Below are 25,691 nucleotides of genomic sequence, written 5' to 3' on the forward strand. Positions count from 1 at the left end.
CTAAGAAAGATCAAGGAAGAAAGTGCAAAGGCAGGCTTAATGTTGAACATAAAGAAAACCAAAATAATGACCACCAAGGACCTTCACAGGTTCAGCCTAGACAATGAAGAAATAGAAATAGTAAAAGAATTCCCATAGCCGGGATCAAACATTGAGAGAAATGGGGACTGCAGTCAGGAAATCATAAGAAGATTAAGAATGGGGAGGGTGGTTATGAAAGAACTAGAAAATATTCTAAAATGCAAAGATATATACAACTGAGCACAAAAGTTAGAATCAAACAAGCCATTGTATTCCCTATTATCACATCTGGATAGGAAAGCTGGACAGTTAAGAAAGGAGGTTACAGCTATGGGTTTGCAGGAATTAAGCAGAACAGTGGAGGAAAGAGGGTCTTGGAGATGTCTCATCCATGAGTCGAGATCAACTTGAGGGCAGTTAACAATAACAATTTTGTGAAATGGATTTACAGTGTGCTAAATGAGTTTACGTATACTATACCAGACGTCAAACTGGGAAAAAGGTGGGTGGATGATGATGATAATAACAAATAATACTAATAATATTATCCAAAGATAAGAACATTTCTGCTCTTACAAAAGTCTTTTTTTGAACCTCCTGCAGTGTAACATCTCTCTTGGTATTTCAGTTGTAGACAGCGATTGAAATACATTAGCGAACTGAAATATGTGCACTATTAGTTTGAGGAAAATAAATCATTTTTAACAAACAGAAAAGTCTTGGAGCTGTGCAAGTTTCATATATGACTGCAAAAAAAAAAAAAAAAAAAAGCACATACACACATGCCAGTGCAAAATTGACTTTCCCCTCCCATAAAAAGTCTCATTTGGTCCTCTGTGGACATGGGTAGCAATGTTATTAAATTGGTTGAGTAAACCAATTTAGTAAACTCAAGAGGTAGAGTCCCCTTCCACCAAAAAACACTAATAACCAAATATTACTTCCAGGTGTTTTTTTTTTTTTTTTTGGGGGGGGGGTGAAACACTAGAGTATAGCACAGTGAAAATTATTCCCCTGCCTTCTAGGGGACACAATGAACTTTAAACTTTAAAAAAACCACTGCCACCCCCCCCCCCCCAATTGGGATGGGAGAAGCAGGGCCAACACTGAAGGGAGGGTATGTGACCCACCTCTGCATTCAAGCATAAGCAGTCAAAATGCTCAGGAATCACATGGATCCAACAAGCTCTTTTAAAAAAAACAATATACAGCTTCTGTACACAGGTATTTTTTGGATCTTTTTTCTTTTACCTTTTTCTTTCCTATCCCCGGGCTCGATGAGATTAAATCAATTATTCAGGCCTCGTCTGCACTGCAGATATAATGGACTTTTGCTGCCATGGCTCAATGCTATAGAATCCTGGGATTTGTAGTTTGTTGTTGTCCCAGAGCTCTGAAAAAGGATAAAACTATAAAGCCCAAATTCCATAGGACTGAGCCATGGCAGTTAAACTGGTGTCAAACTGCATTATTTCTGCAGTTCAGATGCAGCCTCAAATCACAAAGAGAAAACTGTTGAATTAAAATCATGGCTCTAAATGAAGTTTCAATACTAATCTGTCACTGTTTCTTGAACAATGGAACAAATCTGATCAGCAAAATAGGTTAATTTACAACTCAGTAGAACCATTTACAGTATCTAGAGTAGTATAGTTTAAATAATTTTTAAAGATAATATTTGGCAGGCTTTCCTCCTTTTTTAACTCAATGAAAAAAATTATTCCAAATATTCTGAGATATGGTATTTCTCATACAATGAAGAAGCCATGACATTTGTTTTCCCCTATGCCAGTGTGAGGGCCCTATACTATGTCTGTACCTTAACTACTTTGTGTTAATTGGTGCAGCCACACCTACATAAATACAGTCTCACTCAGCCTGCATCTTGATTGTTGGTAACTCCCACATGTATGAGTGTTATTGCTGTGGATTGTTTATGCACTCTTAGGTGTACACTAGGTACCATGTTTCTGATCAGATTGATTTGACTATTATTTTTAAATAAAGCAAGGAAAAATTTAGTTTTAAAAAAATCAAAGATCTGATATGGATTTTTAAAAAGTTAAAAAAAAAACCAGTTCTGTAAAATCACAAAGACAGGGTTATATCCAATACTGCATCAGCTTCCATAACAGCGCTTCCCCCTCATTGCTTCTCCCCATGTGGCTGACCTCTAAGATCTGCTCTGGAGAGTCCCCAGTATTCCAGAGAAGATCTGGGGTGTCCGTGGAAGGATGCTGGAGCCTGAATGTATTTTATGTGTTGTCCATTGTACTAGTGGAGGGATATCATTTCATACAATCTATAGAAGGAAAATGGTACCAGAGTAAGAATTGAAGGTAGAGACACTGTTTGAAGGGAGCCTCCAAGGCAGATGATCACTAGAAATAATAGGCTTAGGGAAGCATGCCGGGGCAAGAAATTGGGGTAAGAAAACATACAGTGTGAAGCTCTTGAGGAGGCAATGAATACTATCACTACCAGTGCAAGTAGAGAAGCATAAGTTGTTCAGAAGAAAGAAGCATAAGTTGCGACTATAAGCCATGAGGAATCTGGTAAGAAATCTTTAGCTTTCTTGAATAGTACTACACTTTATCCGTAGAATGAACAAGACACTGCAATTGTGTCTAACAAGGATCAACATTTTATTCTAACAAAGCACAAGAAAAATGTGTTTGAGAAATACTACAAAGCATTAGTCCAACATGCCTCTTCTTCCCCCTCCCCAATTTAAGGTTGAGACTGAAAAACAACAGGTTGCTTCTTGTTTTAGCCAATATAATTCCCACGGCTGCCTGTCACAAAAAGGCATACATCAAATCAATGCAAGTCCACTTCCACTTTATCTGTCCGGACGAGCCATTCCGGGTCTTGTTGGCACCATCATGGGTCTGGCTGGAGGTCTCATCATTGGTGGACCTGGCATCATTGGCATATGTCCTCCCATGGGCGGTCTCATTCCTGGAGCTATAGTAGGCAGAGCAAATGTAAAGCTTAAGTTATGTATCCACCCTTTTCTAGTCAAATTCCTGACAAAATGGATATCAAAAAAAGACATTTCTCAGAGCAAGTTTCAAAGAGTGAATCTTGCTATACAATAATTAAGTTTCCAAGAAAGCACTAAAGGTAGTGTGTGACTTGAGAAAGTTTAATTTTATTTTTGCATTTCTTACTACACAATCAAAAAACTTCCACTTGTTCAAGGTGGAAGGTGGTGATTTTAGAGAACTCCATCATGCATCTACAATTCTTTTATATCCCTCCTCACATTCCCAAACAGCCCCTACAACACAGGGCTAGCTTTCAAGGACCACAGGGTGTTTCATAAAGGAAGAGGGAGGAAACCCTAATTCCATAAGCAGATTGTTTTTGTGGATGAGTATGGGGATCCAGGCCATTGTTTTGCCTATCAATCAAACCTATGATAGTACTTTCTAAATTAGATGTCCTCCAAATGCTGATAAGGCCATGGAACTTCCAAAACTGCCCAAGGGTTTTGCCTTACACTTGCAACTTGCTATGTAGGTATTTTAAGTCATTAATAAGTTGCCATTTCCCACCTTATTATATATTTGGTATTTTACATGATGCCATTTATAAAAATCACTTATCTAAGAAGCCCTAAGCATATGTTTTATATGTAGGGCTATTAATGGACAGTAATGTTTGTATGCACATAAAATCTGCCCCCGAATCTCCATGTGAACTCAGAAGCAGTATAGACCTTCACATGTTCAGTATGAAGATCCAAAAAGTGCTCTGTAATAATTAATTAACCTGATCACAAAAGCTTTTAAACCACATTTAGCAGAGAGTAGTTACAAGGCTCTGTTCAGATATTCATGTCCAAAGTTCTCACATACTTCAGCATGCACAGTGAGGGCTGGGATGAGGCTTACACGCAAGCTCATGTCTCTATTCGTGCTTTCAACCTTAAATGTGAGCACGTAAACATCAGTTAAAGAAAAAAATTAAATCACTTGGGCATACCTGATCAATACAAGTTAATCGAACACTAACTAGCATCTGCCACTTTGTTTCAACACTGCTTGACTAACACTATCCTGGTTTAGATACCAAGGTTGAAGCATACTTTGGGAATTATTAGAATCTTTCTTTCTTTGTTTGTCTGACCAAGCACTGTTTGGCATGACATCTGAACAGCTGTTAATGTTAATCACAAAAGCCTTCTAAGCATTGTTTGTGCAAATCTACAGTGCTATATAAATGAAGCATAATAATAATAATAATAATAATAATAATAATAATAATAATAATAATAATAGTTTGCCAATCCATTTCAAACCACAATTTAGAGGAAGTTCCTGGTAGCAGTAAAATGTAAAAAAATCAGGAAGAAAGAGGTGGAAGGCACCTATCAGCCTGAAGAATACTCATTATAGTCAAACCATGCTTTGGCCATTGTATTTTCGTTGAGACAGTGTTATACAGTCATTTAGCACTTCAGCTACCAGCCAGTGTGAGTCACCCCCTTTAAAATTTTAACAGCTTTATCTTTATTGCCAAGGAGGGCCTCGTAATGCTTTCAAATAAGAAATGTGATTTGCAGCACTGAAAGGTTTTGCACTGCAGCTTACTTCTGAGAAGATATACATAGAATTGTGCCGTGCTTTACATGCCTAAAAACGGTTCTCGTTGAGCAAATGTATACAGTCTGCACTGCAGCCACCTACTTTGCTCCACCCTTGGCTCCAACCACTGTTGGAATGCTACACCCCAAGAGTGTTCCCAAATTAGAATTTTGGGTCAAAAAAGGCTCCCCATTCCTAGCATAAAATGTGCCTAAGAACAAGTGAAAGGATTACTACCTGTTTAGAATAAGCGGTATGGCTGAGATCCTGCTTGAAGCTTGCAATACACAGTTCTGTCATATTAGTTACAGAAATGTTCAGGTACCAGAGAGAGAAAACGAAGGCAACTACTCTAGCAGTAGTGCCAGGAAGCTTTTCTGGTATACCAGCATAGCCAATCAATGGTGATGTGGACCAGGGGGCTGCAGCTAGGTGATGTCCAGAAGCCATTGTGCTACCAAGCAAAACTGATGCATCACAAAGTACTCTGTGCCTTTCCCACCAATGTCAGAAAAGGTACATGCACTAGTGTAATTTTAGTCACACTAATGTAAAAAAATCCAAAACATTCAGGTGACCCCCAGCCACCACTGACTAGTTCTACTTATGATCTCACTCAAGAAACACAACAAATGTAAACAAGGATAAAATACTAATGACATTTGGAGATGTTTATGGACATCATGAGAAAAACAGCAAGATACGATGTAGTAGTGTGTAGTTTATGTCTACCTTCTCTAAAACAGACAGTAGTTATATCTCAGTGTAATAACTCAGAACTGTTAGGGTCCCATGTCAACAGTAAAACTGCTTGTAATCTAATTATTCTGAAGAAGAAACACTGAGATATTAGCATTTAAATCAACAGTGGTAATTTTGCAGGAGTTTTATCATAGGGAGAGAAAACTGAATTAAGATACTAGAGAGATGGGTGAGCTTCTCCCTGGCAATAAAGATAAAGCTGTTAAAATCCTAACCCGTTTAAAGGAGGGCAGGATGGGAAATGTGATGCTCTCTAGAAACTGTGACAGCAACAAGCATCATCCATCACCACTCCCTGTGTCAACTAGAGATTACGGGAACTGCTGTCCAACAACACTGGAGGGCCACATTTTCCTTACCCCCAAAGTAGGTAAAACCCATATAGGAAGCTGTTATAAAGAATAATGTGTATGGATACACATATGCCTTCAAATTGCAAAATATTAAAAGAGAAGCATTCATGTGAGGTAAAACTTACCAGGTCCAACTGGCATCATTCCTGGGGGAGGTGGGCCCATCATTGGCATCATTGGAGGTCCCCCCATATGGGGTGCTGGCATCATTCCAGGCCGTGGAGGACCAGCTAATGTATGACAAGAGTAAATACATACATCAACAAGGTTTGCTCATCAATCAAACTTCTCCGAGACACATAGAAACTGTTTTAGTTTTGTTAAAAATTGCCAGCAAACATTTTTTGTTATCCGTTTCTTGTTCTTCACTTTAAGCGATTTCACTAGCATCTCAGCCGAAAGGGCTGATTGGCAGACTTTGTACCATGACAGCCAGCTCATCTGTTGTATGTTCTACATCAGTGAAGCTCTTTACTGGAATAGATGCCGTTATCTTCACAATAAACAGTTGCTATAAATTTTAGTATCCCTTCCCCAAACTACCCCACAAAGACATTGTTCTTGTAAGTTATACCAAGAGACATTTCACCCTTCCATTCTAGTCAGAGATCAAGCATCAACATTTGTACTTACGGATATTGGGTGGTGGTGGTATCATAGCTCCCCCTGGAGGTGGGGCAGAGAATGGAGTGGGTGGGATTTTTCCTTGTTGAAATGCAGCAGCTACATTAATGAAGAAAAGGGAAGGGTTTAAAAGGTACATTCTAAGATTTCTTGACAATTTTTTTCTAATGCAACCAAGTAAATGCCAACTGCAACTATCCAAAGGTTACTATGCACATAGTCCCTTCAGATGCACAACTGCCAGCTACAGCAATTTCAACAGACTTTCATAATTAAAAAAATGAGAAAACAGTACTAAATAGACAGAAAATGTACCTGTCTGTCAAAACAGGTCTGAAAAACTCTGCAACATCTTCACTGTGATCTACTCATAACTAAATTCCATTAGTTCTAAGACAGTGACTTCCTGGTAAGATGCTGGCGAAATGTCAGGAATAAACTCTTCTAGAACATGGCCACATAGTCCGAAAAACCCACAAAAAACTATGGATGCCGGCCGTGAAAGCCTTCGACTCCAAAAGTATGTGTTTGTCCAGCCTTCCTTAATTTTCCTTTCAATGCTAATGCTCCTAGAAACCTTCCAGCTAGACAGAGGACAATATCATGCAGCTGCGGAGAAGTCTACATAGGGACCACCAAATGCAGTGGGCAAACAAGAATCAAGAAACACAAGAGACACTGCAGACTGGGCCTCTTTTGCAGACCCTCACACCCTGAGGTCTGCCATTAGCAACAGAACAATACACATGCAAATCACTCCTGCCTTCCCAGGTTCACACAGTGTGTGTGTGTGTACACACAACTCCTTTCCAGGCAAGCATTCTCTGAAGATGCCACCCACAAACTCTTCTAGAACCTGGCCACACAGCCCGAAAAATCCACAAAAACATACTTTGGGGTTTGGGTTGCAGCAGTGTGTCTATAATAAATAATGCATTAAAAGTTTGGGCTGGGGAAGAATGGAATTCTATTCCAGACAATCATACCACAGATGTATGCACATTCCTAAAATTTATTTTATTTCATTTATTGGGTTTATATCCTACATTTCTCCCAAAATGGGATCCAATGTGGGTAAAAGAGCCAAGGTATAGAGCAGCTGCCTCCAGAATTATTTACTGAGCATGCATGAACAAAGAATAGCGAGAAAGCAAGACATGCCTGCCTAACCAGCTACCCATGCCCAGTATATTAAAAAAGTACTGATCTGTAAGTTTGGTTACCAAACCAGACATCATAAGAAAACTGGAGACTGGTGAAAGGAAAAAAAAGTCTCTGGATGTAATTAGGAAAAAGCTTTCGTATGGTCTCTAGAAAGATCTAAATGTTTTTGTCGAATGATACAAGGCTTAAGTAACCTGGTTGTTTCATTTACATATGTGAGTTCTGAGTAAGCTGAATTAGTTTCCAAAATAAATGTGTCAATTATACACAGAAGAATCAAGTTTCATAGACATTTGTGCAATAGTTATTGTACTGATATAGCTTACTTGTTTTATCAATCAGGCTCTGTGCTTGTTCTTCCATCCATTTCTGATAGTAGTCTTTCACATTTTCTTTATGTTTTCTACCACTGCAATGGGTTTTTCTCACAGATGGCTGCAAAATAAAGAACTCTGTTCCACAAGCACTAACTATACCCATGAATACTAAACTTATATGCAATATACACAGAAAACTGTGATCCTATATACAGTACTTAGCTGGGAACTCCTTGAAAATCATAATGGGTTACTTCTGTGGAGTTGTATCTAAAGTACACCCATAATGTTTTTAGATAAGGAAACATGATCAATACATATTTTAGCTGTTTTTTCCCAAACAGAAGCTTAGTGCACATATCAATGTAATAAGTTTGCCAAACTCTCTCAAGAAATCTTGAAGGTATTTTTGCATGTCTACGCTTATTTCTCTCATTCGTTTAATGTGATAAAGTCAAGCATATATGTATACAAGTATTTTCAACATGAACAGCAAAGTCAGCTTTCCCCAACCTAATGTCATTTAGATGTGTTGAATTATAACTTCAATCATCCCCACCCAGCATGGCTGCTGAGATGCAAGAGCACTGCATTGGGGAGAGCTGGTCTCAAATTATCCAGATTCATCACCCAGTTCCATATCAGCCTCTCTTTATATTGTCTTAAAAGGATCAGGTCATAAGTTAGATTTAGTATAGATACTCAGGAACAATACTTCAATGGGAAAAATGACTAACTTTCACAACATAACATTGTGAAACTCTCTACTTACAGAGTCGTGGGTGAGGTAAGTATCACAGTAATCACAATAAAACCTGAAAGGGAAGACAAATATGTATTAGAAGAAGGAGTAATGACTAGTTGTTTCTTAATGTCAGTCATAAAAAATAATAACACGCTTTTAAAATAAACTAATACTTTTGATCTATTGCATTTACAGCAAGAAGCTTTTCTCATAGTTTCCCCATAATAATGCAGACTTCCATGGGATCATGTGGAACTATTACAATTTGGTTAAAATATACTGTATTCACATATTGCCACCTATATATAAGCATGTATTCTACCAATATCCAGTCTCAGATTCTAATACAAACCACTTCTTAAAAATTAAGACCAGAAAAATAAATCATTTTTATTTTTACAAGGAAGTGGAAACAAAATACAAAGGTTAAGTCAGACCGAGAGACATTATTAACTCTATCAAGTCAGGACCGTACATCTCTGAGCAGGACTGTTGATCCTGGGATCTCCCAAATCTGTTGATTATACATAGCGACCCAGGCTGCTGCCTCACTGCAGAATGAATGCAGTGTGACACCACTTTAACTGCTATGGCTTAAAGCTATGGAATCCTGGGATGTGAAGTTTAGTGGGATATTTAGCCTTTTCTGTCATCGTGAGAAGGCAAGACTCATTAGAAAAGACAGCAATGCTCCTGCACTGCTCTGTTAAGGTCCAACGTCTTCACAGAACAAGGCCATTTCGTAGGATGCTCTCCATAGGTATTAGTGGGACATATATTATTGAAGATGGCATCGAAAGACACTTGTTTCTCCACACTTCTATGCGGACAGTCCAAGTGGAAGGGAGCAGCCTGCGAAAGAGATTTAGTCTTCCAGAGATAAAACTATGAACTAAGGAACATTAAATGAAGCTGGGGTGCCTTGCAGAGTCTCATCCACAGAGCCACCACGAAGTCAGGGCTGACTGGAAGGCAGCTAACAACAACGTAACTGCCATGGTCCAATGCCATGGGATTCTGGGAGCTGTAGTTTTGTGAGACATCTAAAGTGGTGTGAAAGTGGGTTATTCTTGCAGTGCGGGCGCAGCCTGGGAGGAGAATAAAGCTTGCAGGAACAGCAGCCATGGCAAATGAAACACCTGCGGGTGACAAAGGCTGCTTAAACCTCTCTCTCTCCCCCCCCATTATACCAACTGCCACCGACCCATCTGAACACAGAGCAGGCGTGGTGACCAGATGTCCTCCTCACCGCAAAGGAGGGCAAGGCACCGCAAAATGGAGGACGCTACCAAATAACTCATATAAATGTAATAATCCCTGGGCCTTAGATCTGCTGCAAATGGAGGGCATTTGGGAACCCCTGCTGGACATAGGAGGCCGGAATGTAGGACGTGTCCTGGAAAAGGAGGACGCCCGGCCGCCGTCTACTCACTTGGGCATATTGGGCACCAGCAGCACAGCCCTCCTGGCTCGCGCGCCTCCACAGGAAGTGACGTTGACTCTGTGCGACTCGCATCTCTTTCAACCAGAGAGGCACACACGCGCCGCTCTGCACTTCCGGCAAAATGAAAACAATGTCTATGATTCCTGTGACGGCGACGCTCTAGGACTCCAGCCTCTCTCTTGTAAAAAGTGAAAACCCTTGCGTAACTGGGCATTTCAAGAGCAGTGCGGCGTTGGGAGCTTGTGGCTGTATTGTCATGGCTTTCTGCTTCCCAGAATGCCAAGAGACAAGCTCAGGGGTTACAGTCTCCTGTCCAGAACACACCTGGCTCAGTGCTAGGGAATCCTGGGAGTTGTGGCTTATTGTGGCACCAGAACTCTCTCTGACAGAGAAGGCTAAATGTCTCAAAACTACAGTTCCCATATTGCCATAGCACTGAGCCAGGGCAGGCAAACAGTCTCAAACTGGATTGTTTCTGCAGTGTATTTGGGACCATACTTTCTCCTCTTTGCACCCTCCCAGCCTCCCTGTGACTTAGTCTTGTGGGGCAGTCTGCTTCAGCCTCTGTCTTCAGTGGCAATGCCACTAGCCTGACCCTGGTCACGTCTTCCAAGGCTTCATGAGCCCCCTACTATGAGGACATGGCATCCCCCAAGGCCAGGTCTCTGGACCACAGCACTGATCCTTCTAATAGCACCGTCCTTCTCATCTGAGAATGTGGAGAATTCATCAACCCAGTATATAAAGTATCTATTTCTTCTTACTCTCAAAACACTTGTCTCTAAGTGTCTTCAGATAATTAAAAAATAATAATTGGATATAATGCTTTTGCAGACAGCTCACTCTAGGCTGAAAAATGGCACATGCTGGTGTCAGTCATTGTACAACACAGTTAAAGTGACATGTATTTAAAGAGTGAAATGTCATGCATGTAATACATACAGATCTTTAATGTAGTTCTAGTCAAATCGTAATACAGTGAATGCATGTAATTAAAAACAACACACTTATGTCAAAATATTTAATTGGAATTAATTACCTTTCTTCAGCCATAATATTTCTAATTATTGGACATATTAAATTCAACAGTTATGACTCAGATGAATTAGTCAGGTATAATCACATAGCAAATGGAATACCTATGTAACAATAACAGATGCTGTTTAGTGTATGTCAAGAGATCACTTGTGTTAAAAATGTGAACTTCTTCCATTGGCCAGGACAATAGGTATGTGTTAAAGTTTGATTTAAATACTCATTTTTGCTTTTCTCATGTAAAAACATACAGCCATGATCTCCAATGGAGTAAAACTACATTTACAGCCCTTTTTTCTTTTGAAAGTGTGTGTGTGTGTTTAGCTGCTTTGCCTGGAGGTGCTGTTTAAACTGGACTTTCTGGCAAAACCAGATTATTGCAGCAAACTGGTTCAAAGATATTCTTGTCAACAGTATGAGTCAGACAGAGCTGCTTGTTAGCACCACTACTGTTCAGTCTTTATATCAGTAATAATGTAACTAAGGTCCAAAACACACTGCAGAAATAATCCAGTTTGAGACCGCTTTAACCTCCCTGGCTCAGTGCTAGGGAATTCTGGGAACTGTAGTTTTGTGAGACATCTAGCTTTCCCTGCCAGAGAGCTTTGGTGCCACAATAAACTGCAGTTCCCAGGATTCCCTAGCACTGAGCCAGGGAGGTTAAAGCGGTCTCAAACTGGATTATTTCTGCAGTATGTATTTTGGACCTATGTTTTGAAACCATACTGTGCGTCTTGTATGGCATATAGAGAAATGTTCCAAGAAATTTAAGGCTCTGCATTTGTGGTGTGGGAGAGACAGAGGATATTTCACAGTATTTATTGTATTTATCAAAGCCCCAGGAAGAGATTCTTGGGATAGATTTTATTGTCCTCGTAGGGTCAGAACCATTATGTGAAATTATGCTGGTTACTATCAGACTGCGATCCGTATGTTACACATAAAACAGCCTTATTTGCTAAAGCTACTAAAAGTATTTGTGCTACTTATTTGAAAGATATTGCTATAGACTGTGCAGGGGATTCACTACTCTGATTTTTGTATGGATTTACATGTATATGTTTTTCAGTTTTTTATATTGGATTTGTAATGACTTTTAGTCAAATAAATGACTGGCTGGCTGGTATACACAGCTGGGAACTGGAAGCCCCACTGAATTTAGTAGGGTTCATCTCCAAATAAACATGCATACTATAGACCTGTATGTGTTTCTCAGCTACATCACTTTGTTCTGATGATGTGCCACATTTTACTTTCAGTACTTAAGAAAACACTGCAAAGTTAGGGATTTAATGTTTTATAAACAAACAAACCAAGTGTTTATAGAAATGATTTCATTCCCCTCCAGTTTATTAAGTATTTATTAATTAAATATATGTCCTATGTATTAGACAAAAGTGTAATTAGAAAAATAGATTAAGAAAATGCATAAGAAACATTAAACTCAACACTGTGGGCAAGTCACACTCTCTCAGCCTCAGAGGATGGCAATGGCAAGCCCCCTTGATAGGTTTGTCTTAGGGCCACCATACGTTAAAAATGACTTGGAGGTATAGAATAACTCTGTCTTTCTATATTGTTGTCCTGTACATCCAAGTACAGTAATTATACACATACAAACACAAATTTTGTTTCTAGTGTGTCAAGCCTGCAATTCTATGCATACTCCCTTGGAAGCAATATACCCTGAAGGACTCTGAGGGACGTAATTTGTTCCCAGTAAACATGCATGGCTCTGGAGACTAGGGTCCAAATCCCCACTCAGACAGGCAAGAAACCCGTTGAGTGACCTCACACTCTCTCAGCCTCAGAGAGAGCCAGCGTGGTTTCAGTGTAGGACTAGGGCTTTGGAGATCAGGGTTCGAATTTCCACTTGGCCACAGAAACCCACTGGGGAGATGTTCACACGGGAGGAATTTCTTCCAGTGAAAAGACAGTGGGGCCAGAACGCATTCACGTGAATTCGCTAGTTCAGTGAATTTATGTGAATTCAAATTGCTTTCAAACTGATTTCCCATTGTCCGAAAAGATTGCCGTTGCCTGAAATTACATGTGATCACCTCTCATGCAATAATGTGAAAGCCCATGATTACATTCAGACTGACTTCCCATTGCCCAAAATTGCATTTGGTAGTCTATGACGCAATAACGTGAAACCCCATGATTGTGTTTGGATTGCCATTGGATTAGACTTCCAGTTTCCCTTGTCTGATAACATCCAGGGTGACCCTGAGGAAGTCACACTCTCTCAGCACCAGAAAACTGATGGGTTTGACTCAGGGTCGCTGTGTGTCTGAAACAACTAGAAGGCACACAGTAACAAAATATATGCATCAGGTAAGTCTGTAAAAGCATTGTGCCTCAAATAAAAGATGCTTCTGCTTTAGCTACTCAGCCAGGACTTTTGGAAAGGTCCTTTTGGATGTGTTTGCGGGGGACACTTTCCAGAGTCCTCTATGCTGCCTTGTCAGGGCAGGCAGGGCGGCCAGAGCTCCCCCTTCCTATATTATATTATATTATATTATACATATGCTATAATCTAATTATTATATTACATTATAACATGTAATATTATATTATATATAATAATGTAATATAAATATATATTTCTTGGAAGGTCACCATGACGACAGGAGGATTCTGCGAACCGTCGTACAAAAAAAAGGCCTTCCTCGGCCTCCGTCCGTTTGCGGAGAACATCGTTTGTAAACAACAACAACAACCCCTCCCCTTCCTCTTCGCTCTACTGCGGCGGGAAGATGTTTGTGTCCTGCGGCGTGACGTCACCACGTCTATGACGCGGCCGCGCTGCGTGCCGACGCCGGCGTGCCTTGCGTGCCCTGGCTGCTCCGCTCGCTCCCTCTCTCGCGCTGTGGCTGCTGCTGGCTCCCCCTCCCCCGCGCGGCGCTGAGGCAGCGGAGGAGGCAGAGGCTGAGGCGCCCGGGGCCTAGTGGAAGAGGCCGGGCTGGCGCGGGCGGAGAGGCTCCCCACGCCGCCGCCACCGGCCCCGCCATGGAGGGGATGGACGTGGACCTGGACGCCGAGCTGATGCAGAAGTTCAGCTGCCTGGGCACCACCGACAAGGACGTCCTCATCGGGGAGTTCCAGCGCCTGCTCGGCTTCCAGCTCAGCCCCGCCGGATGCGCCTTCTTCCTCGACATGACCAACTGGTACAACAACAACAACAACAAGGCCCCGGGAGGGAGGGAGGCAGGGAGGCAGGGAGCCCGGGAGGGAGGCGGGGGCCCGGGCCCGTCGTCGCCAGGCCCTGCTGGTTCCGGCCGGGTGGTTTCACTCCTGGACTGGGTTACGTCTGCGCTGTATTAATAATCCGGTTTGGTAGCGCTTTACATGTCATGGGGAAGGGCTCCAGGCGGTGGAATTCTGGGAATGGTAGTTTGTTGTGGCACCGGTGCAACAGCACACTACCCTTCCCAGAATTCCACCGCCTGGAGCCCTCCCCCTCAATATTTAAAGCGCTACCAAACCGGATTATTAATACAGTGCGGAGGCGCGAGGGCCGAATGTTGGCGCACGTCGCCTGAAGGTGGATCAGCTCCGCCAGGTATAAACAACCTCAGTGTGAGGCTTCTTCCCTGTAAGGAGAAGCAGCACAAGTGCCTCCACTATCATACACACAGAGATATAGACACACACACACGTATGTATACACAAATATACACACACACACACACATAAATATATACACCCACACACATATATATGAGAGAGAGATACATATACACATATAGAGAGAGACTCAGATACGCACACATTATATACATACATATATGTTTATATGTGTGTGTGTGTATAGACACACACACACATAGGTATACGCATATACACACATATGTATACACACACATATAAACACATACACACAAATATATATTTATATATACATATATACACCACATGTATACACACATATACATACACCCACACACCTATATGTGTGTGTGTGTGTGTGTATATATATATATATATAGAGAGAGAGAGAGAGAGACATACACACATATACATATACACATAAATAGAGAGACACATACACAGAGATACATACATTTGTATGCATACATATATATATACACACATATACATATATGCATACACACATATATGTATATATAGAGGGAGACACACACATGTGATACACACATAATATACCTGCAAGCGTATGTGTGCCTGTGTATATATAGACACACACACACGCAGAGTCGGCCCTCTATATCCACGGATTCCTCATCCACACATTCTGATAAAAAAAGTATAAATTCCAAATAGTAAACATTGATTTTGCCATTTTATGTAAGGCACAGCATTTTACTATGCAGTTGTATTTAATGGATTCGGTTATCCATGGGAGGTCCTGGAGCCAAACCCCAGTGGATAATAAGGGTCCACTGCATATACATACATGTATACACACACACACATATACGCACACCCACTACACACATACACTCGCCTCTCCACATTTGTGGCTTTGACTTTTGCTGATTGGATTATTCACGGATTTTATTAATATGTTCTCCCTAGCAATATCAAGGTCCATCAGCACAACTCTATGATCAACTTTAACCAAAAGTCACACTGAAAGACCTAGAGATTCCCAGAGAAGACACTCCACTGGGCATTAGTAGCTCCTCCAGCTCAATTCTGTGGTCAGTGTCTGCCAGAAGTTGACCATAGCGTTGCCCTGGAAGACCTAGAGATGCCTAGGGAGGTGTTCTCTCAGGTAAAAACATTGTGTTTTTATTATTTGTGTTTTCCCCACATTCACGGGGGTCCTGTGTGCCTAACTCTAGCTAATGTGAAAGGATGAGTGTATACAGTTGCCCTCCAGTTTTCATGGACGTGGAGTCCATGTCCCTCAGAAATATGTGAGGGGCAAATGGAGGGCGTGCATGCAGTGGCACATTCAGGAGCGCACCGCCATTGGAGCCAATAGGGACTCTAATATTGGGGATTTTTTGTTTTCAGGGGGGGCCTTGAACCAATCCCCTGCGAAAACAGAGGGGTGACTGTATATATAAAACACACTGTATATATAGGGAGCATTAATTTCTCCACCCCCCCCCCTTTCATTAGCAGGGAAGGAGGTGGTGCTGTTGTGAAGAAGCTTCCAGGAACCTGGGTCAGGCTTTCTCTTGGGTGCAGATCCCAAGGTCGAAAACACACTATAGAAATAATCCATTTTGAGACTGCTTTAAAGGGCTGTGCAGACCGCCCTTGTCTTTGCCAGATCAGGGTATGTTGTGGCTCCGATCTGGGCTTTCTGCGTCGTAAAAAGGATCCACAATAAGCAGAAAGGGCGCTATAGCTGCTGGCACTGCAGCTTTGTGGTACTCTTTTGGCACTGCGTCATCTAAACGCAGCGCAGAGGATTGCCGTGATGCCATACATGGCGTCACGCAGGCCTGGGATGGAGCCGAGGCGTGCATCATGTGGATGCCATGCCCCGACTGCCCCCAGGCCTGCCTTTCCCATCAGTCTGCACAGCCCCTAAGTGCCCTGGCTCAATGCTAGGGAATCCTGAGAACTATAGTTTTGTAAGACATTTAGCCTACTCTGTTAGAGAGTCTGGTGCCCCAACAAGCTCCAGGTCCCCGAATTCTATAGCATTGAGCCATGACAGTTAACATGGGGTCAGATTGGATTATTTCTGCAGTGAGGAGGCAGTCATCCTGAAGTCTGTTCTTCGTGACCATTTCTGTCACCTTGTGACTTTCTTTCTGCTCTTTGCCTGGTCAAACAAAAGTTTTGCATGCATTTTATAAAGATGTCTGCTCAGGTTTTGAAGGCTGGTTGCTAATATGCAGAGCTGAATACAATTTGATGGTGTCTGTGTAAGCCTCTTCTGTTCAATTTATTTTCCATCTTTACCTCTCTTAGCTAGATTCTGTCTTGGCACCTTCTCTTCCCCTTTCTTTGTGTCCCATTTGTTGTTGTTGTTGTTGTTGTTGTTGTTGTGTGCCTTTCTGACTTACAGTAACCCTAAGGTGAGCAAATCATACCGTTTTCTTGGCAAATCATAGGTGTTTCTTGGCAGACCTGAGCCTGGGAGAGTGTAACTTGCCCAAGGTCACCCAGTGGGTTTCATGGCCAATTTGGGAATTGGTCCCTGGTCTCAAGAGTCATAGTCCAATACTCAAACTACTAGTTTGTTGTTGTTGTTGTTGTTGTTGTTGTTGTTGTGTACCTTCAAGTTATTTCTGACTTATGTCAACCCTAAGGCAACCCTATCTTGGAGTTATCTTGGCAACTTTCTTCAGAGGAGATTTGCCATTTCCTTCCCCTGAGGCTGAGAGCGTGTGACTTGCTCAAGGTCACCCAGTGGGTTTCATGGAAACCCCCAAAAGTGTTAACCAGTTTTCTCAAGATTTGGCCCATCTCCACAATTAGCTGTAGCTTATACTGTATCTATTTATTTTGAGTGTGAGTAGATATAGATGTTGTTATGGACACTTACCAAAATGTAAACCCCTGGAAGAATATGCATTATCATTGCCATTATTACAACAGGAAACAGGAAGAGCAGGAAAGGTTTTTATATATTTGTTTTTATTTTATTTGTTTTTAAGTTTTGTATGGTTTTTTAATGATTTTATGGTTTTTAATGTGGGGATTTTTAATTTTTATAATAAACATTTTAATTGACTAATTTTTTAAGCTGCCTTGGGTCCCATCTTGGGAGAAAGATGGCATATAAATGAAGTAAATAAATGAAAAATATTATTTTATGTCTTTACCAGAAATCTGTTACATAGACCTCTCTTGGCTAGATTATGTATTAGGAATGTGGCTTATTGCCTTTTACAACCCTGCAGTTGGGGGTGGACAGCAGCATGCTCCTTTTGTTTTGTATCAGGTTGCAGAATGTGACAAACTTCTTTCCCTCAAACTTCACACTGGAGAAACAATCCAGTTTGAGACCTCTTTAACTGCCCTGACCCCCTGCTAGGAAATTCTGGGCACTTGTAGTTTTGTGAGATATTTAGCCTTCTTTGTCAGAGAGCTCCTGTGCCACAATAAACTACCATTTCCAGAATTCCTTAGCACTGAGCCAGGGCAGCTAAAGTGGTCTCAAACTGGATTATTTCTGCAATGTGGTTTGTCCTTCAGTTAAAAGTTGACAGAGGCAGAATAACTAATCATCACATCTTGATTTAGTCTGTTTGAGTTGCAAAACATTTGTCATCATCATCATCATCATTATTATTATTGCTTTTATAACTGCCCTGTTGGAGAGATAATAACCTCATGTCTCTGGTGAGAGTTTGAAGTTGTGGCATAGTGGTGCCCCTGACTACAGAGTGAATCCATGATGGAAATTTGGCTTGAACCCCACATCCAAGGTAGTGGGATGCTGTTAATGTCACAGGTGAAAGAACCAGTGTGTGGTCTGAGTGTTGGACTACGACTCTGGAGACTAAGTTTCGTTTCCTGCTTAGTCATGAAACCCCCTGGGTGACAGTGGGCAAGTCACCCTCTCTCAGCCTCAATGGCAAACCTCCTCTGAAGAAATCATGCCAAAAAACCCATTATATGTTCCCCTCAGGGTCACCATAAGTAAGAAATGATTTGAAGGCACACCACAACAACAAAGTTCGGGATCATGATCTAAGCTGTTGCAACCAAACCACATAGTCAGAAGTTTGGAATCATAACTATCCCAACTTTTAATTATTACTTGTTTAAAGAGTCTCTAGTCCACTGGTTTGTAAACAAAAGCCTTTAAAAACTATGTATGCACTGTGTGAGAAACTGCTGGTGTGGTGTCAGGGAATGTTTTCTTAGATGGTCTTTCTCATTATCTCCGTACTTCTATTCATTTTGTTTTTCTAGTGAGAGTCTGCCTCATGCACAGTTTCCCCAAGTTCTTTCAAATGTCAACTTGAACAAACATTGGAAATCTGCCAAATATTATTTGTTACTGCTGTGTGCCTTGAAGTCGTTTTTGATTTATGGTGATCCTAAGGCAAACGTATCACAGGGATTTCTGAGGCTGAGAGTGTGTAATCACTGAAGGTTACTCAGTGGGTTTCCATAGCCATGCGGGAAGTTGAACCTTGGTCTCCAGAGTCATAGTCCAACACTCAAGCTACTACAATGCACTGGCTCTGCAAATATTATACACAGAACAAAATTCAAGATATTTATACGCATATACCTGTATAGTTTCTGCATATATGACATTTCTATAAATTTGGTAAAGCATTTGAGTTCAAACAGCATAGTCAGGGAGATGAAAATGATTTTTTGGAGAAAGTTCAAACATACAGATTGAGTCTCCCGCCTTACCCAAAATGCTTGGGACCAAAAATGTTTTCGATTATGATATTTCCTTTGCATATACTTAATGAGATACCTTGGAGATGGGGCTCAAGTCTAAACACAAAATTCATTTATGTTTCATATACACCTTATACATATAGACTGAAGGTAATTCTGTATATAATATTTTTAATAATTTTGTGCTGAAACAAAGTTTGTGCACATTGAACCATCAGAAAACAAAGATATCACTTTCTCAGCCACCCTTGAAACAGTTTTGGATTTTGGAAAACCTAGACGTTAGTGGTGCTTGCTTCCAAGTCAACATCAACATTAGCTTTTAGCTTGGTGTAAGTTTACTATAGTATATAATTTGTTTTTACTTTGGTTTTGGAGTGAGTTTTATATTCTGCCTTTTCCTAAGGATCTCACATTTACATGAATTTTCTGTTTTATTCTCACCAGAAGTATGAGCTAGATATGATTAAGCTTAAGCTTTCAATTTAGGTCTTACAAAAAGCGCATGTGGTTAAAGGTGGGTGTGGAACGTACCATTTAGACTTCAGCTCATGAAAAGCATTCCTTTACATAGAGAGCAATTATGCCAGGAAGAAACCTAGGCTAGAAACCTCTGTTTCCTTATATGGTGTGATTTATTGATATAGAGCAATATACCGCTACATTTCAGAGAATGGTTTACACTCCATCTACTTTTTATATTAGCTGTTCCATGGTAACTTGTACAAAATCATCCAGTCTTGGCCAAATGGAAATTAGAGTCTGTATTTCTTATAGCCATACCCATTACTCCGTGGCTCTTACTACATTGATTTCCAGATAAAAGCCTAGGAATCTAAAGTTATCTACAGATTCCCATCATATGTACCTTAGGTGGTGCATGATGCTTTGCTCCTATGTAATATATTATGACTTGGAGAAACAATATTGTGTGATAAATCACTGCTGTGTTCAAATATGTCTACTTGTAACTTGTGACTACTACTTGGTTCACATTCATAAGGATATCTAGTATGTGTTCATGTGGGCACAATATAAGTTTTTCTATCAACTAATCTTTTGTAATTATATAATTGGGTAAGTTTTTAAAATAAATTATAAAAACTGGGATGTACAAAAAATCTTGGGGGAGATGTACTTTATGAAAGCAGCTGAAATGTGGCTTCTTGTAAATTTCTTTTATTTTGGAATCTGAGAAAGCTTGATTTTCCTGCCTTCGTTTCATACTAGAAACATAGGGAGCTTCCTTACACTAAGCCTGATCTTTGGTCCTTCTGCTCCAGTATTGTTGACTCCGACTGTCAGCAGATGTCCAGGTTTTCAGCAGGTTTCTTAACTAGCTACACCAGAAGATCTTAGGATTGAATCTTGTCCAGGCAAAGCATGTGATCTTGCTGAGCAAAATCACCACAACCATTATATTTCCTACTGATGTGTCTGAACAGTTGTGTGAATGAAATAATGATCTTTCTACAGAACATTATGAAAAACTCAATTCTGACTATTGCTCTTAGTTAAAAACACCATAACCAAACAACCATTTTTGATGTATGGGGGAAGCCTTGTAAATTTAAGGTAAGAGTGCAGCCTTTCAGTTTTGTGTTCTGAGAGGCAGGAAGGAAATGTGGACGTTTAAGGACAATACCTTCAGAATACATAATCTTCAAAGAAATGACTGTGGAGATGTTCTTAGTGGTTAGGGCATGTGAAAATCATCATAGAAACCATCAGTTGGATGTGATGTTGTTGTTATTTTGAATCATAGTTACTACCTTGAGTATCAGCGAAAACAGTTATGTGCTCCTCTCCCTGGTTTAGCATGTGTAGCCAGTGGTATTTCATTGTCCAGACTTTCATCTCTGTCCTAGGAGTAAAGAAGGGAAGGGATGGCCTTTCATTATTGAAATGTGTGACCTATTCTGTCTGCTGTAATTTGGACATCTACTATGGACCTCACCCCCCTTTTTTTTGTTATGTCCATACACGTGTACAAGGAAGGCATTATAAATTTATTATACAGTTTGTCTAGTAATCAGTGTGCAAGAGATGTTTCTGGAGCTTCAGTTGTTTATAACACTTATTCAAGAAAAAGTACTACCGTAGTCCTATGTGGATGACAATTGAGGAGACCATGGCTCTGGTTGTTGTTACACTCCACTTCTCATCAACATAAGCCAAAGTGGTCAGTGGCCAGAGATGATAAAAGTTGTAGTCCTGTGACAGATGGAACACTACAGGTTACCCATTACTGATGCACATGAACAGGTTACTAATTCATTTGACTTCATTTCCTACACTTATGACATCTCCCCCTGCCCCCAATTTTTGATTTTGTGGGTGTGCCAATGGAGTTGTGTAGTGTAAGTCTGTCCTGTTCTAGGAAAGGGAGTTGGCATGGGAAATGCTGTTGCATGGCACTTTTTCTACATTCAGTGATATGAGGTCCAAATTCACATGAGTTTATCAAAAATGTCTATCCATTCAAACAGATCTGGAACTAGCTACAAGTGCATTTATGTTTTTTTAATAAAAAATAGGTTGTTTAAATAAGAAAGAAATGAAATAGTGCAGGAGGGACCTTTAACTTATTTGAATCACCACTCCCAGAAAGTTCCAAGGGAGGATCTACACCAATGGGAAGATAGGCGAGGGCTACAAAAACAGGCTTTTGGGGCATACTTTCTCCAACCCTGCTTTTCATTGAAAATTGCTGTGCTAGGCTTTTGCCTTTCCAACTATATGATTCCACTTGTTTTCAAAATACATGAAATTATTTTTAGTAAAAAAAAAAGCTTGTGGTCAAAAAATTTTGTTGTAGGAGCTGTATTTCTATTACCACCAGAAAAAACTGTTACTGTTCTTTCATAGTAGAAAATGTGGAAATGCATTTCAAATGTGTCCAGTTTAAAAAAAAACCTTACTGTGAGCTGGAGGTGAATGTTTGAGTGGTATGCTTAAAATACACTTTAATGCTATTTTATCTGAAGTAAGTTCTGCAGTTCATGAAATACTATGCTTAAATGGTGCTTAGCATGCATTCCATTCTCTTTCCCACCAGATGTTATGTAACCTAGAAAGCCTGATGACTTTGAAAATGTAGCTAACACCTTGCGGTTATGTACTGAGATGAGTGAGCTGTCATGGGCCAGTTTATTGTTTAGCCCTTTCCTTGTCCTTAAACGTTACATTTGAACAAGTCAGGGCATGTTCTAGTACTTTATTGCTGTGAAATTGCCACTTACTTGGTTTTGAACTGGCCTAACTGGGTAATGGCTTTATCTCATTCTAAGGAAATAGTCAGTGTACAGGTTGCAATTTACATTTTATGAAATTGATACATTTATATTTATATAAAAGTGGAATTTTTTTTGTGATAGAGTAATCTTACAGTACAGTTTACTTTTTAAAAAATACATTAGGCTACAGCAGTGACAAAAAGGGGCATGTACCAACTTTTGGAAACACATTCTTTTCCACAAAATTTGTACTAAATGTTTGAATAGCCTGTTTTATTTCATGAGAAAATCACTTGTTTCTTTCTGCATAAGGGAATGTTTGATGTTATGCCCATTGATTTCAATTGGGGTTACTATTGGTTACAGCCATTTTTTTGTGCTTAGTTTTGGTTAGATAAGCCAAGAGGTGTAGCATTCAATAAATTTTGTAGTCATTTTTCCCAAGGAAAAAAAGTGAGATTTTGAGGAGAATGAAGATAAGGACTGTGTGCGTTTCAGATAAAGCCTAAATATATTTACAGCCTTAGCCATATAAATGCGTTATTCATAACTTAACATGTGAAATTGTACTGTTATGTATATATTTGAACTTTATATTTTTAAAAAATTATGAATATACCCTATCCCAAAGTGCATTTTCATGCAGTCAACACTGAACATAAATGTTTTTTTTAGTAGTGCTCTACCATAAACAGTGAAGGTCATCTGTATGTCTCTGTCATGAAGATGGCATCACCCACTAGATGCAGAAAAGTGTCTTGGATGTGAATGCTAAGGACCTTCAATGTTTATGGGAGTACACTACTCAAATATACATTATCTTCATCATTGATTTAAACATTATATTTATATATGCTGCTTATCTAGTCCTTAAGATAGTGGCTACATGAGAATGCACTTTAGGATGGGATATATTCATATTTTTGCTTGTATAAATGTAAAGGTTTTCTATTTTTTTAATGTATTTCTCCCCCCAGAAAAATGTATGTCAGTAGAGGCACTGCCTAAATACCTCAAGGTACCAGTTCCTATCCTTAGCAGGATCAGCCCACTAGTACCTTGATGGGAGACCATCAAATAATACTAGGTGCTACTGTAGGCTCTGTTTCAGAGGAAGCTGACAAAACCAGCTCTGAGTGAGTATTCCTTGTTTAAGTAACCCTGTGAAATTTATGGGGTCACTATAGGTCGACAGGCAACACACACACACTAGTAGGATTCACAGGAATTATTGTTCTCTAATTTTACTTATTGTCTTATATACAACTACAGGCATGCAATTAACAAAGGCTTTGACAAAGACACCCCTTTTTACAAAGTCTTTACACCCATCCTCCATTGTCTTGCAAAAATCAGCATTGGAAGGATGATGAAGGAGAGCTGGAAAAACATAGATTTCAGTGTAAGATTACAGCAGCATGTCTGCAATAAACCATGCAGTAAAGCTTGCAATGGAAAACAGTGGGATTCTACTCTAGCCATTTTTATTGTAGCTGTGTGTGCCTCCCTAAGACAGGCAAGTTAAAAAGCACCCCTTACTGTGCACTCATGAAGAACAGAACAGGAAAAAAGAGGAAAGCAGATAAGACAGTGGTTGTCAAACAGTGGAACAGGACCCACGGGGTGGATGCACGAGAGTTGGTCAAGTGGGGTGCAAGACATGGAGGCCCTGGTCTCTCCTTATCCTCTTCCCTCTCTCCCCAAACATTTTAGGTGTAAAATTTACACATGTGTTGCTAAATATTGAATTTACTTAAATAAAAGTGCTCTAATTTCAACAATGTTATTTCTTTATAAAATGTTAAAATTTGAATATACATGAATGCTTAAATAAAAATGCGCACTCTAAATAAACAAAATATTTTTACTCATATACTATGTTGAGTGGGGAGGGCACACAATATCCACATGTAGATATAAAGGGGGGGTCCCAAGGGTAAAAAGTTTGAGTATTGCTGAGATAAGCCTATCTCACCAGATACCCACAGCATATTAAAGGAGCATGGATCTATATATTTGGCCACCAAGATCAGAAGAAATCATAAGAAAAATGGAGTTTGGTGAAAACAAAAAACATCCCTGTATACATTTTGGAAGAAGCTTTCAGGTGGTCTCTAGAATGCTTTTTTTTACTCATTTAGGGCTTACCTGCCTTGCTTGTTCCATTTCAGATGTGCATATTGGTAGTTTTGAATAAAAGCTTTGCTGAAACATGATTACCTGCTTGTCTTTTTTATGGTAGGAACCTATTTCTATTTTTGTCATCTTATTTCTGCCACTGGTACCAAATTTTCTGTTAAAGAAGTAGTGCCCAGGAACACATCTGCTTTGTTAATTGAGATATACCTATATTCATGCTATACAGTTTCTGGCATTTCGAGTGAGTAAAACTTAATCTTTAAAGGCATTTCACTTATTCCAGTGTAGAAAATATTTCAGTTGAATTTTTTCTGTGTCCCGTAAAGTTTCCACTTTGCCCACCGGGAAATGCATAAATAAAAATTGAATTTCCCCCCTATTTTTAATTTTATTTTTATCTGCATGCCTTCATATCTTACTGTAGTTACAGGTCATCTAAGGTATGTCATAAACCAAGTTGTGATATAATGGATTTGTAACCTGTAGCTCTTATTGATCTTGGCACCTAACACATAAACACTAGAGTTCATGGGGTTTTTTGTGGGTTTTTTGGGCTATGTGGCCATGTTCTAGAAGATTTTCTTCCTGACATTTTGCCAGCATCTGTGGCTGGCATCTTCAGAGAATGCTTGCCTGGAAAAAGTGGGTCTATATCTACTGTGTGAGCCTGGGAATACAGGAGTGATTTGCTGGTGAAACGTCAGGAAGAAAATCTTCTAGAACATGGCCACATAGCCCTGAAAAACTCACAAAAAACATGAATGCCGGCCATGAAAGCCTTTGACTTCACACTATAGAGTTCCCAAATACAGAAGTCTTAAACGTTAAAACAAGGAGAAGGCTTCCTAGAGGATGGGGAACTTCATTAATAGCATGTGCTGTGGCTTAGGAGGTGCTGTTTCTTGAGAGAAGAAACAACACTCAAACTTTCAACAGAGGTAGCCAAAATCCTCTAACACTT

General features: G+C 40.1%; 2 protein-coding genes across 5 annotated transcripts in view; one reads left to right on the top strand and one right to left on the bottom strand.

Moving 5' to 3' along the window:
- Window positions 1-2,642: 2,642 nt before the first annotated feature.
- On the bottom strand, window positions 2,643-10,096 carry SNRPC (small nuclear ribonucleoprotein polypeptide C). Of its 2 annotated transcripts, none has more exons than XM_089518602.1 (6): window positions 10,011-10,096; window positions 8,606-8,648; window positions 7,843-7,951; window positions 6,362-6,451; window positions 5,854-5,958; window positions 2,643-2,988 (listed from the first exon to the last, which is right to left on the bottom strand). In XM_089518602.1, the coding sequence occupies exons 1-6, from the start codon at window positions 10,016-10,018 to the stop codon at window positions 2,864-2,866; spliced, it is 480 nt and encodes a 159-aa protein (XP_089374728.1). In that variant the 5' UTR covers window positions 10,019-10,096; the 3' UTR covers window positions 2,643-2,863. The 2 variants fall into 2 exon arrangements, with proteins under 2 accessions (XP_089374728.1, XP_089374727.1); XM_089518601.1 differs by lacking the exon at window positions 10,011-10,096 and adding an exon at window positions 9,828-9,960.
- A 3,792-nt stretch (window positions 10,097-13,888) lies between these two features.
- The window catches only part of ILRUN (inflammation and lipid regulator with UBA-like and NBR1-like domains), a 66,023-nt gene continuing 54,220 nt past the window's right edge, over window positions 13,889-25,691 (top strand). For 2 of the 3 annotated variants that reach the window (XM_089514693.1, XM_089514692.1), the window contains exon 1: window positions 13,894-14,227. In XM_089514693.1, the coding sequence (XP_089370819.1) occupies window positions 14,070-14,227 (158 nt within the window). In that variant the 5' untranslated portion in view covers window positions 13,894-14,069. Of the gene's footprint in view, window positions 14,228-25,691 lie in introns of all 3 variants that reach the window. The other variant, XM_089514694.1, reaches the window with a different exon arrangement.

This window comes from Sceloporus occidentalis, unplaced genomic scaffold (assembly GCF_023333645.1).
Source record: "Sceloporus occidentalis isolate IW3139 unplaced genomic scaffold, rSceOcc1.0.p SCAF_3, whole genome shotgun sequence".
In the NCBI taxonomy this organism is placed as follows: domain Eukaryota; kingdom Metazoa; phylum Chordata; class Lepidosauria; order Squamata; family Phrynosomatidae; genus Sceloporus; species Sceloporus occidentalis.